Source organism: Hemicordylus capensis, chromosome 15 (assembly GCF_027244095.1).
Source record: "Hemicordylus capensis ecotype Gifberg chromosome 15, rHemCap1.1.pri, whole genome shotgun sequence".
NCBI lineage: Eukaryota > Metazoa > Chordata > Lepidosauria > Squamata > Cordylidae > Hemicordylus > Hemicordylus capensis.
The window spans coordinates 1,144,005-1,156,807 of record NC_069671.1 but is presented as its reverse complement, the minus strand read 5'-3'; the positions used below and the strand labels follow the sequence as shown (position 1 = coordinate 1,156,807).

Below are 12,803 nucleotides of genomic sequence, written 5' to 3'. Positions count from 1 at the left end.
CCCAAGAGGTTTTTTCAAAAAGGAGCACTGGTGGGGGGAAAGCGGCAGGAGGGGTAAGTGCACCCCCCCGCCCATAAAGGAAACCCCCCCACCCCCAGTGCTGAACCTTTGAACTGCGCCACATTTGAACCGGTTCGGAGGCCTCTGCAATGGCCTCCGGACCTGTTTGTGCACATCCCTAGCGGTATCCTGAGACTTGACGCTGCCGGTGTCCCCTTGCCCCCTCCCCCTTCTTTTGCAGTCATCGCTGAACGCAGTGGGTGTGCTCTCCACCCTCTCCCCTGGCAGAGTCCTTCCTCAGGTGATCAGCACCATCTCCACCTCTCTGGAAAACCCCGCACTGTGTCATGTGACCCAGGAGGAGTTTGCTATCATGAAAACGCCCGAAGGAGAGCTCTATGACAAATCCATTTTGCACAGGTGAGAATGAGCACTTGGCCCTTGGGCCAGAAGGCTTGGACCTTTCAGAGCCAGGAACCACAGGAGTTGGGGCAGCAGCCCAGGTGAGGAAGCCCACCCCCACAGAGGCTGAAAGCAGCTGTCCTGGTAGCCTAGGTTAGGGGAAGTGGTGCTGGTTGCCTGTGGCTGTCACTGTGGACCCGGTGAAGTGGTAACACCCACAGGGGCAGCGGGAAAGAGTCCCTCAGGTCTTCCTATCCCCCCCTCCCCAGTTTGCCTCTCTCCCACCCCAGTTTGCCTTTTTTGGTGGAGCCTTAAGGGATGGGGGCCTGTGAGACCATCCACCCAGAGTAGCAGTGGTTGCAGGGACACCTGCTGGACCACAGAGAGGACTCTGAAGAACATCTGCCTTCCACGTTTCCCCTCCTTGGCTGCCGCCACCACCACCACCACCTTTCAGGAGATTGATTGTTCCCATCAGCAGCACCCTGGTATCCCAGATCTGTTGTTCTATGGGCCAGATCATTCACCTACAGATATAGCTTCATTATTGGGAACCGCTTTGGAAACCATCATAACTGAAAAGTAATATATAACTATTGTGAAATGAATGCTAGAGGCTCTACCAAGTGCTTTTAGACCTGTTTTTGTGACTGGCTGTCATTGACTCCCTTCTCTGGGGTTACCTTGACGGTCCTGATGTCCCCTTTCTTTTCTGCCCCAGTGCCCAGCAAGACAGCCTGAAGAAGGCCAACATGAAGAGGGAGAACAAAGCTTACTCTTTCAAGGAGCAGATCATTGAGCTGGAACTGAAGGAGGTGAGGGTTTAACGGAGAGCCAGCTGTGTGGTGGTAGGCAGTCTGTGGCACTCGGATCAAGGAAGAGCCGAGTTCAAATCCTCACTCAGCTCTCTGGTTAGCCCCAGGTCAGTCCCCACATCTGAGCCTGACCTCTTTGCAGGGGGTACCATGGGAAGAATCAGGCCAGGGGTCCCCAGATGTTGCTGGACTACAACTCCCGTCATCCCTATGGCCTTTGAGCATTGTGGCTGGGGATGATGGGAATTGTAATCCAACATCTGGGGACCCAAGGTTGAGAACCCTTGGCCTAGAGCCAATATTTTGCTGCGGTCTTAGCCTTGTCTGCTTATAAACACACCTTTCGGTTAATGCTTCTTCTTCTTCTTCTTCTTCTTTTGCACTGTGTTATTCACAAACCTTGAATTGCTCAAGCTGTTTCCTCTTGAGGTAATAGCGTGCACACACACCCATTTCACAAGCAGAAGCAGCACCTGGGCCAGTGCTCAGCCTGTGAGGAGGATTGGGGCAGCCCTTCTGGTTTGACTTTGTGGTGCTGCCTCATTTTCTCACCTCTCTCCTCTCACAGCCCCTCTTCCACCTTCCCAGGGGTACTGAAAGACCACTCTGCCCTGGGAGGAAGGCAGAAGAGGCGTCCAGGCCAGGGCACTCTGGCCCCACTCGCAGCCTGAAATCGCACTGCTTTTAGATGTTCTGTAATGTGTTTATTTTCCAGCCTTGTCAACTGCCTTGGGTGGCCGTTGGTATTATTAGAAGAGGCAGATCAAGGCCGAAAGGTGGTATAGAAACACAACCAATAATTAATGAAACAAATGGCTGTCTTCTGCAGGAGATTAAGAAGAAGAAAGGAATCAAGGAAGAGATCCAGCTAACCAGCAAACAGAAGGAGATGCTGAATGCCCAGCTGGAAAAGGAGTCTCAGACCAGGAAGCAACTGCAAGAGGCAAGTTTGCATTGGGCGTTAGCCCGCCTGGACCTCGTTTCCTGGTACAGAGTACTACCCAAAGGGGCACCCTTGCGAGAAGCAGGGGTCACGTAGAAGAAGAGAGGCTTCTGCATTGCAAGGACCCTGGGTGGGGAGGGTTGTGGGGGGCGCCTGGGGCTTCCCTGCACACATGGCATCTCAGGAACACAGGCCGCTGCTGATACCAAGTCTGACCCTTGGTCCATCTAGCTCAGTCTTGTCTACCCAGACTGGCAGCGGCTTCTCCAAGGCTGCAGGCAGGAATCTCTCTCTGCCTCATCTTGGAGATGCTGCCAGGGAGGGAACTTACAACCTAGATGCTCTTCCTAGAGCGGCTCCATCCCCTGAGGGGAATAGCTGGGAGGCCATTGGATCCAATAGGATTCCAAGAAACCTTGGAGGGCTTTAATGTTGGCTCTGCCGGTAATCGTTTTGACACCCTGGTGGAAAATTGGAATGATGAGCTCACTAGGGTGATAGACTCGATCGCTCCTAAGCGTCCTCTCTGATCCGCTTCTATATTAGCCTCATGGTATATGGGAGAACCACGGGAGACAAGTCCTGGAGAAGGACTTGTCTTGATTCCGACAGTTTACAGCACAGAGCACAATTGAAGACCTATGCTCTGGCAATACGTGTGGCAAAGAAGCAATTTTTTGCTGTGGTATTGAGTCCGCAGGTTTGCCTCCAGCGGAATGGTCGAGGGTGGTGAGTGAGGCCCCTTCTGCTCTGGCTTTTGAACCATCAGTTAGTCGCTGTGAAGATTTTAATGAGTGTTTTGTGGACAAAATTTCTTGTATTCGAGCCGACCTGGATTCCATTGTTGGTGCAGAGTCTTTAGCAGGGGTAACCAGTAACTCTTCCTGTGGGACCAATAAACCCAATGTGGAGATGTGGTGGAGGGAGTGTCAAATTGCTTTAGAGGTGTCAAAAGCAGCCCTCAGTAAGAGGGAAATGGAGAATTATATTTATCTGTGTGTTGTAGTCCCAAATGTGCTTATTTTCCTATTTTGGTTACTTTTTGAAGATAACCACTGCTGTGTTCTTTTGCAGCTTGACAATGAACTGGAGTCTATGCTGGGTCTTTTGGATGCTGTTCTAAAGAGGAACCCTCCAGGACTCTCCCAGTATATCCCTTCTCTTGTAGACTCCTTCCTGCCTCTCTTAAAATCTCCACTGGCTGCTCCAAGGATTAAGGACCCCTTCCTTTCTTTGGCATCTTGCGTGATGCCTCCTTGGCTGAAGACGTTCGGTTAGTGCTTTTTGTGTTGGCCTGATATATTACATTTTTGTGTGACTTTATCCAAGAGGCTTACAGCGGCTTTCTTTCTTTATAACTCATAAAATTCATAATAAAAAGCAGCATGTATTTCTGACAGTAACAGAATAGATGGGCTCATCTTGTGTACAAATGTTCTGTTCAAAGAAGAAATGATTATGCAGAGCCCTGGTTGGCAGTTAACTTTTAACAGGCGGCGTATTGATTTAGATTATTTATATACCACTTTTCAACAAAGAAAAAAATTCTCAAGGCAGTTTAAAGGAACGCCGTGTTGGATTGAACAGGGGCCGTTGTTCTTCCCCTGATAACTCTGAGCTGGCAAGGCAGAGTGTTCTTGAGCCTCCTCCTTCGTGAGTCTCAGCAACAGGACTGGCATCTTCTTGGTGTCAGTCTAGGGCACATTACAGGCAATAACCGATTCATGTTTAGTATGAGTCTTGTTTAGTTATTGTTCATTCTTTTCTTGTAACAATATCTGGGGGTCTTTCTCTCCAGTGCTTTATTTTAGCCCTTTTTAAAAAAAACTGTTGTTTCAAGAAATCTCCAGTAAACAAAATATCTTTTTACAAAGACATTCGGGATCATTGTCTGCTGCCATTTTTAAAAGACTTTCCAAGATGGTCAGATGACTTTCATGTAAAATGCCTTTTATCGGATTTGAATGATATGTATGTCTAAATGTCACCAAATTTTGCTTAATAACGAGCAAAGTCCAACAGAACATCTCTGTTTTACCAGAATAGATATAGAATAAAATGGGAGTGGATTTTAATCTGCTGCAAATGTTATTTTGCTTGTAGTGTTTGTTGATTGGTATGGAAATATTGATTAACATTTTCCAGCTTAACTGGACAAAAAGGCACCTTTTAAACAAGGCGATTCTCTTTTTATTTAGCAGAGGGAGAGTAACTGGCCCTATCCTCCCCACCAGCACAGGGCCTCCAGTGACTGTTGCTGGTGTCTCTCTTTATGTTTCTTTTTAGAGTATGAGCCCTTTGGGGACAGGGAACCATGTTCTTATATTTATTTATTATTTCACTATGTAAACAGCTTTGGAAACTTTTGTTGAAAAGCGGTATATACATATTTGTTGTTGTTCTTATGCTTCTGATCAGTGATTCATTCATTCAAAATGCTTAAAAAACAAAACGAGATTTGTGAACATCAATTTTTGCACAACATTGTGCAATTACTCTGTTTCGTGTTCTTATTATGTCCAGTCACCACCATGCAGCCTTTTGGACCTCCTCTTCTTTTAGGGATGCTTGCCCACTCAAGTTAATTCTGGCAATTGCCTTGGCAACTAACCCCCTCCCAAAACATGTTCATTTCCCTCTCAGGTACCTTAGTGAGTCATGTGACTTTGCGGAAAATGAAACCAGAATGTGACTTGGACGAATCTTGGTGCCAAGAAGACCTGCCCACTGCTGTGAACAGAGTTATTAACCTGCTGCATGCGCACACCGTCCCTGGCCGGACGAGCAAAGGAGAGGCAGGTGAGGAACCTCTCAGCCTCCTCCCTGGAATAGTTTTGCTCTGGGCCCCTCTGCCTCTCACCTCCTGGGAGTCAGTAGATGCTTCCTGAGGCTTGCTTCACACAATTTCTTTCAGGCAGACTATAAGACATCCCACATTTGCTAGCAAAGCCCTTAGACTGATTCTGTAAATAACTGGCCTGGGTTGTTGTTGTTGTTGCTGCTGCTGCTGCTGCTGCAGCAGCAGCAGCAGCAGCAGCAGTAATAATAGTAATAAAAATAATGAATCTTATTTCTAAGCCACCCCATAACAAATTGTTCTATGGGCGGCTCAAAACAAAACATTAAGACCTCCAAGAAAATACATCCACAACACACACACACACAACACACACAAAATACAGTACAAAAACAGTTTAAAGGCTTGTTTTTTAAAGTCAACTTTTGTTGCTCTCCCTTCTGCAGGTCCTTTGCCGTTATCAGCCCCGGCATTTTCCTTGGTCTTCCCGCTCCTCAAGATGGTGCTGCTTGAGACTCCCAATGACAGTGAAGAGAAGGAAGAACTCCTGGTCAAGGCTCTGCAGACCATCATGGTTCATGCCCAGCTGAGGTCCAGCAACCAGAATCTCCTGGTGGACGAGGTCAGTGTGTGTGTGTGTGCCATCATTCTGGTTTCTAAACAGAAGAGCGGTTTCCACCTGTTTTTATAAAGCCTGCCCTTTCCCAGAGGCTCTGAGTGGCTCGCATTAATAAACACGCCAGAAGCCCAAATTAAAAATAAGCCAGAAAATTGGTGGGTCTGCAAGGCAGCTTAAAAATCTGTGTAAAAATAAATAAATAACATTACAATACATCAAAGGAGTTGTGAAGGAACAGCAGAGACCAGAAGAAGCAATCCCCCAACTAGCCCATTAGGGGGCCCCCAAAGTTCTCTGAAAGGGAGCAGCCTTAACCGGACCACGTGCCAAGGAGCAGAAGGAGCCCCGCCCGGGCCTGCTCACCACCCACCCTCCTCCCTTCAGCAGAGGAACCTGGAGTCAGGCAGACACCCAAGAGCCACATGAAATGCCCTCCTGCCAATGGAGCTCTCTTGCCTCATGCCCGGAGAGTGCTCCCTCCCGGTGTTCACATTTCCTTCCTTCCCCAACCCCTGCCTTTGGAGAGGGTGCAGAAAGTGGCAGCCGGGGCTCCTTTTTGCAGAGCCCTCTGCTTCAGGGCATGTTTCTAAGCTGCTCCAAATGCTGCTTATTGCCTTCTAAAAGCCCTCCGTAGTTTGGATCCAGGTACTAAAAGACAGCCTGCTCCCCCGTGATTGTTCCCGCCCTCTGAGATGGGTCAGGGGAGGCCCCGCACGGCATCCTTCCTCCACCAGAGAAGCGCTTTCTGGGGCTGCAGAACAGGAGCGCCTTCTTCATGGGGCCACTCTCCCTCTGCAGACCCTTCCAGCTCCTTCAACCTTTGGTGGGTTGCTGGAGAGTGCCTTGTCCAGGTGGGCTCTTGGTTTAACTCGTGGCCCTGATTGCGGGTTTTTATCCGGTTCTGTTCCAGATCTGAGTTTTTATATTGTATTTTTGTTTGTTGGTATTGTTCTGTATTTCCCTGAATCTAAGACTGGCTTTTCCCCAAGTTCCTTGATGTTAGACATCAGGGGGTCATCTTAAATCCAGAGTCCTCTTCCTTTCAGGTACCTTCAGTACAACCTGTGTTTTTTAAGGGGGGTCATTTTAAATTTAGAGTCGTCTTCTATTCGAGTAAATACGGGTATTGTTATACTGGAATTCTGTTTGGGGGTCTTTAGCCAAAGCAGGGGGGAAGAGAGAGAGAGCTGTGTATTTTTAAAAGCGAAAATCCCAGATCCCTCGGCACTTTAGCGCTTGGTTTTGGCTGTACAGTTATTATTCCCCATGGATTGTACAAGACTTCCCTGTTCACCAAAACAAGCATTTTTGCTTTCTCTTCCTTGCCTGTCTCTGGCCCCCTCCCAGAATGGTCCTGAGCTTCTGCCTCGCACAGAGATGCTGCTGCTTCTCACCAAAGTGATTGGAACTGGCTCTCCACGGTTACAGGTCAGTGGGCAGCTCACCCTCCTGATTAAGAGGTGGTCAAGCGGGGACCCGTGTGTCAGTGCAGCCCCTGCAGCCGTTCTCGTCTGGTCTCAGATGATGCCCCGATGAAAAATGCTTCCCCAGGAATAGAAATCCCACTCTTTCCGGTGACAGCACTGTCTTGGAATCCCGGCCTAGTGTCAACATGTCCCTATCTGCATGGGATGCCGTGCCGTCGGTGCCCGGCTAGTTCCCAGAGTGGGGCAGAGTTGCATCTAAGGGGAGATGTGATGGCCATCTTCAAATATTCGCTGTCACTCAGGAGGAGGAGCAGCAGATTTGTCCTCTGTTGCTCTGGAAGGCAGGATTAGAATCGATGCATTGGAGCGACATGGAAGCAGATCCAGGCTAGACAGGAGGGAGGATTTCCAAACTGTAATCGCTGTTTGACCGTGGGTGGCCAATTCGGCTTTTAAAAAGCCAAATTCTCAATGTGGACATTGTGAAGGAACTTTTTTTCATATGTGGTGGTCTTGCGGGAAGGCAAAGGCCTTTTGGGATATGATATATAATGAGTTGAAGAAAATTTTTAAAATGACATTTCCTAAGAGGCCAGAATCCTTCCTGCTGGGAATAACGCAAGGAGAGTTTTCCAGAAGAAACTTAACATTCTTTATGTATGCAACCACAGTGGCCAGAATAGTATATGCGCAGAAATGGAAGGACAATGAAATGCCCTCAAAAGAAGATTGGTTGATAAAAATTTTGGAATATGCTGAGATGGCAAAACTTACAGTATTGATAAGGGATGAAAACTTGGAATGTTTTAAAGAAGATTGGAAACCATTCTTACTATACTTAAAGAACTATTTTTCTAATATCGACTTTTCAATAGGGTTTGAAATTTAGTAATAATAGCAGGTTGGGTAGAGTAAAATCGAGTTTGCAATGTGTAGGATATATGTTTTGAATTACTATAGCAATGGTTGACTTGTATAGTTAATGAATCGTGCAGATTGGTGAGCGAGAAGTCAATATTTACTTAATTAGATGTAATGGGATTGTTAAGATATTATAAAAACCAATAAAAATTTTAAAAAGCAAAAAGAAAAAAGAAAAAAGAAAAGCCAAATTCTGGCTTACGGCCCTTTTGACCCATGAGTATACCCCTTAGGTTCTGGCAACTAAAAATTGCCTCATGCAGTGGTGGGTTCTCCTACTCTGAAGGTGTTCGGCCAAGGATGCTGTATCCATTTCCTGCACTGAGCAGGAGAAGACCTCTGGAAGACCTCCCTTCCGACACCAAGACTAGCTCAGGGTGGGAGAACCGCATGCCCAGCATCTCCTGGAAGCAGGGCTGGGAAACGTCTGCATGAGAATCAGTAGTGGCTTGTCCGGGGGGCGGGGGAGCAGCTGCCTCTGCTTCCCGGCAGCAGCTGGGGCAGGGGGGCTCCTCTCTCTCCTGCGCTGCCCACAGGCTAGCCATTGGGCAGGTAGAGCTGCACAGTTAACCGTTCAGCTCTACCAGGTGAATGGCCGGCCTGCAGGCAGCATGGCTCTTGGGCAGGAGAGAGACGAGCTGCCTGGAAGCAGATGCAGCTGTGCTTCCTCTGGCGTCCCCCTGGCTCTTTGGGATGAGCTGATGAGAATTTGGGTCTGCTTAGAGCAGGCAGCACTTGGCCCTTTGCAAGCTTTGGGAGCAGCTCATGATCCACTGCTTTGGATTTCCTTGATCCAGGGATCCCTGTGGGCTGCTTCCGAATCCCATGGGTTTGGGGGAGGAATTCATGTCAGCTCTCCTGCGAGTGGGGAGAGTAGACGGGTTTCCCCTGGCCAAAAAGAACCTGGAAGGCGAAGCCTTGAGCTAGGAGTTCGCCAGCCGGGTGCTTTGAGGCTCACCTCTTGAAGCCCTCTGCTGTTCCTCAGGTTTTGGCTTCCAATGCACTGTCCGCCTTGTGTGCAAGCAGCAGCGGAGAAGACGGCTGTGCCTATGCGGAGCAGGAGGAGATAGACGTCTTACTCCAGGCCCTTCAGTCTCCCTGCATGAATGTCCGGGATGCAGCTCTCCGGGTCAGTTGGCACTGGTTTCTCGCTCGGATGGAGGAGGAGGAGGAGGAGGAGATCCAGTGATGGGTGCCCCCAGTGGAGGCAGGAGCTGGGAGAGCTGGGGCAGGCAGATGGCAGAGCAGGATCTCCCGGGAGATTTCTGGATGGTTCACAGTAGACTGGCAAGGGCTTCCAGTCCCGAGCTGTGCATCGATAGAACTTTGCTCCGGAATTAGGGTGATGAAATGAAGAGACGTGGAGGGAAAACCAGGAGTGGATTTTTGTGTGCGAGGATTGTGAACTCAATTCTGCTACTAAAAACCAATGCATGGGCTGCCCATGTGCTCAGAGGCGCTCTGTTCCACTCCCTGCTCCTATTTTGCACCTGGCTCTGGTTGAACCTTGAGGGTTCAGGGGTGGGGGGAGGAAAGTAGATCCTGCTAGCTTGAAGTCTGCCCACGCCTGGTGTCGAGGCTTCAGGCCTCCGCCCGCGGGAGTTGCCCTTCTAGCGTTGCCTGCAAAGAGGCTGGGCTGCTGACGGGCCCCCGGAGGGTTTCTGTTCTCCTCTGTTCCCTGCCCTGCGGGTTTAGCCAATCAGGCTGAAGGGTGGGGTGGGGAGGCTGAATGGAGGCGCCGCCCTGACCCCCCTGCTTGATGTTCAGGGCTTGATGGAGCTGCAGCTGGTGCTGCCAACCCCGGACAGCGACGAGAAGAACGGGCTGAACCTCCTGCGCCGCCTCTGGGTGGTGAAGTTTGACAGGGACGAGGAAATCCGGATGTTGGCAGAGAGGTGAGAACTGCAGTTGGGCAGTAATAATAATAATAATAAGAAGAAGAAGATTTCTATACCGCCCTTCCAAAAATGGCTCAGGGCGGTTTACACAGAGAAATAACAAACAAATAAAACAAATTATAATAACAAACAAATAAAATAAAAATAAACAAATGAAACAAAATAACAAACAAATGAAACAAAGTAGCACCACAACCCTGTTCTTCCAAAGGAAGGCGCTCTTCTTAAAATTCTAGTGGCAGACAGCTCAAATGCCGGGCGCTGCATCCCAGGACGTGTCCTGAGACATGCCCATATGCAGCTGCCATCTGCTGGGTCAGGCCATGGGGCTCTCCAGCCCTGTTCCAAAGTCTCCGGCCTGCCTGGCGGAGCCTTTCCTCCCGCCTGGGCTGCCAGGACTGCAGCAAAGACTTTCTGCTTGCAAAGAATTGTACTCGTATTCCTGAGCGATTGCTCTCGTCTCCTTCACCCTGGGGAGAGAAAGTGAGGGTCTTGGGAAACCCCTTGCAATGCATGCCCAGCTTTTCCGCTCAGCTTCCCTTCCCTATTCCTATTGCAGAAGATTTGCAGTGCAGGTTATATTTCCCCTGGCACATACATGGACGGCTCATGCATCATCCTTTAATGCTCGCTAAAAAGGCAAAGCCTCTCCCAGATTCCAGACTGCCTTGTGTTGTCATTGTCTGATAAGATGCCGGGGGGACTCTTTGGTATTTGGAGGGCGACCTTTCTGCTCCCGTTCTCCCTTGCAGGCTGTGGGAGACAATGGGTTTGGAGCTGCAGCCGGATATCTGTGCAGTCCTCATCAAAGACGTCATCCACTATGAGGAAGCCGTGCGCCAGGCGGGCGCGGAGGCACTTTCCGAAGGCGTGGAACAATATAGAAGCCAGACGAAGGATGTCATGACCAAGCTGATGGAGATTTATCAGGAGAAGCTCTATGTAAGCATTTTCTGATGGGGAATGGTGGGAATAAGGCGTACGCCGAGTGTGAAGAGGCAGACATAAACGTGAGGGTTTAATGCCCAGTGTTCGTATTTCTGATCCTGTTGTCCAGACGTGTGGGGGGGCTTCAGTGTGTGAGGATCCTCTGCTGTTTTGTGTCATTTGCTGCTTTGTTGTTGTGGCTGGTTGTTCCAGAACAAGCAAAAGACAAGTCAGGCCCCTGCCTTGAGGAGCTTACAATCTCAATAGAAACACAGAGAGGATGAAAACAGGAAACCAAAGGCATGGATGCCAATGCACCCACTTGTTTTTAATGTGCACACCAGTTTTAAAGCAACCAGACTGGCTCCTGGTCTGTTTGGAGCACATTTCAAAGTGCTAGTTATGACCTTGAAAGACGCGGATTGCTTAGGATCCTGCACTGGCCTGCTTGTGCTTTAAGCTCTGCCTGTGAAAGTCTTCTTTTCCGGGCTCCCCTGCCTTTGGAGGGGAGGCAGGAGCAGAACAGAGGCAGGGCCTTCTCGGTGGTGACCCTGCACTGGAGGCAGCGTCTTCTCTGTGCTTGCATCCCAGCTCTGGCATTCCCTCTCTAGGGAGGTTTGCCTGGTGCACAGTTCGTGTTTAATGAAAATAAATAATTTTTATTTTTCTCAAGCTTTTTGGTTTTGTGGTTTGAACTTGCTTTTAGTAATTTAGCTGTTGTGTTTTGTCTGTTGATTGTAATGTGATTGACTGATGGTTGATTGATTAAGTGCCATCAAGTCGGCGTCAATTCTTAGCCACCACATGGATAGATCCTCTCCAGGATAATCTGTCTTCAACTTGGCTTTGAAGGTCTCCCAGTGGTGCTTTCATAATCGAGTCCATCTACCTTGCTGCTGGTCATCCTCTTCTCTTTCCTTCCACTTCCCCCAGCATGATGGACTTCTCAAGGGAGCTGGGTCTTCTTTGCATAATGTGTCCGAAGTAGGATAGTTTGAGCCTGGTCATTTGTGCCTCGAGTGGAAATTCTGGATCGATTTGTTCTAGGATCCATTTGTTTGTTTTCCTGGCTGCCCATGGTCTCCTCAAAAGTCTTCTCCAGCACCAACGTTCAAAAGCATCAGTGCGTACTGATTTTAAATGGTGCTGTAAGGCACACTGGGAAGTCCAAGGTTGAAGAGCAGGGCATTCCGTGTTTAAAACCATGATCTAGGCTTAGCTTCAGCTGGGGTAGTACTGAGAGGCAAAGCTCAGGGCTTCATGGAAGACGTGGGTCTGAAGGAACTGAGGGAGGTGGCTCCCCACTGGTTTTCCGGGGGGAGATGCAGGCAAAGTGGGCAGGAAGGCAGAACTGCTGAGAAAGGGCAACAGACCCTTGAGAGACTCCGGATGGCAGCCTGGGAGGAGAGGAGATGGTGGGCGAGGAGAGCAGCCGGCCGAGGGGCTGCGCTTGCTGCGGATGGTCCCCCGCAAGAGGGTCCTTGGTTGCTGACGTGTTGCTTTGGCTCCTGGCTTGGGACATGGGGAGGTGCCTTCTGGGGGCATCTGTAGGATGCTGTGGTGCTTCCCTGGCCTGTTCCAGCCCAAGATGCCAGCTGTGGGCATGGCAGGTGTAGACAAGGCAGTCTGGCTCCGTCCCCCTTAGGGGTCTTGCCTCGTCAACTATTGGTGGAAGTTTCTTTAGAAAACGAATCCCTTTTTCTTGTACTCAGACGCTGCCACGAGTTGTTCGTAAGTTCTAAATAATACCTCCCCTTGACAGAACTGGTTCTTCATCTCTGTCTCCCTGCTCGCCCAGTTGCCAAGCAAAGCGTTCCTCTCCCAGGTCTTCTCGGCTGTCTTCAGCCACAGACAGAGAGTGGGAGGCGGCTGTGATCGCAGCATCCCCCCTCCACCCCCTCCTCCTCCTCCGGCTTGTCTCAAAGTCTGTTCTTTGTTGTGTCTCCTCAGCTTTGACCTTCTCTCTCTTTCTTGCCTCTTTCTCGATCTTGACCCTTCGTCCCTCCAGGATAATGGCAAAGAAAGGTGCCTGCATTTCCCAGCCATGGCACGGC

General features: G+C 49.5%; 1 protein-coding gene across 1 annotated transcript in view; it reads left to right on the top strand.

Moving 5' to 3' along the window:
- The window catches only part of GCN1 (GCN1 activator of EIF2AK4), a 77,469-nt gene that overhangs the window by 24,897 nt on the left and 39,769 nt on the right, over window positions 1–12,803 (top strand). Inside the window, exons 21-30 of the mRNA XM_053279184.1 lie at window positions 242–420; window positions 1,124–1,217; window positions 2,047–2,160; window positions 3,235–3,433; window positions 4,804–4,959; window positions 5,404–5,579; window positions 6,924–7,004; window positions 8,910–9,053; window positions 9,692–9,819; window positions 10,575–10,764. Coding sequence (XP_053135159.1) covers window positions 242–420; window positions 1,124–1,217; window positions 2,047–2,160; window positions 3,235–3,433; window positions 4,804–4,959; window positions 5,404–5,579; window positions 6,924–7,004; window positions 8,910–9,053; window positions 9,692–9,819; window positions 10,575–10,764 — 1,461 coding nt within the window. The remainder of the gene's footprint in view (window positions 1–241; window positions 421–1,123; window positions 1,218–2,046; window positions 2,161–3,234; window positions 3,434–4,803; window positions 4,960–5,403; window positions 5,580–6,923; window positions 7,005–8,909; window positions 9,054–9,691; window positions 9,820–10,574; window positions 10,765–12,803) is intronic.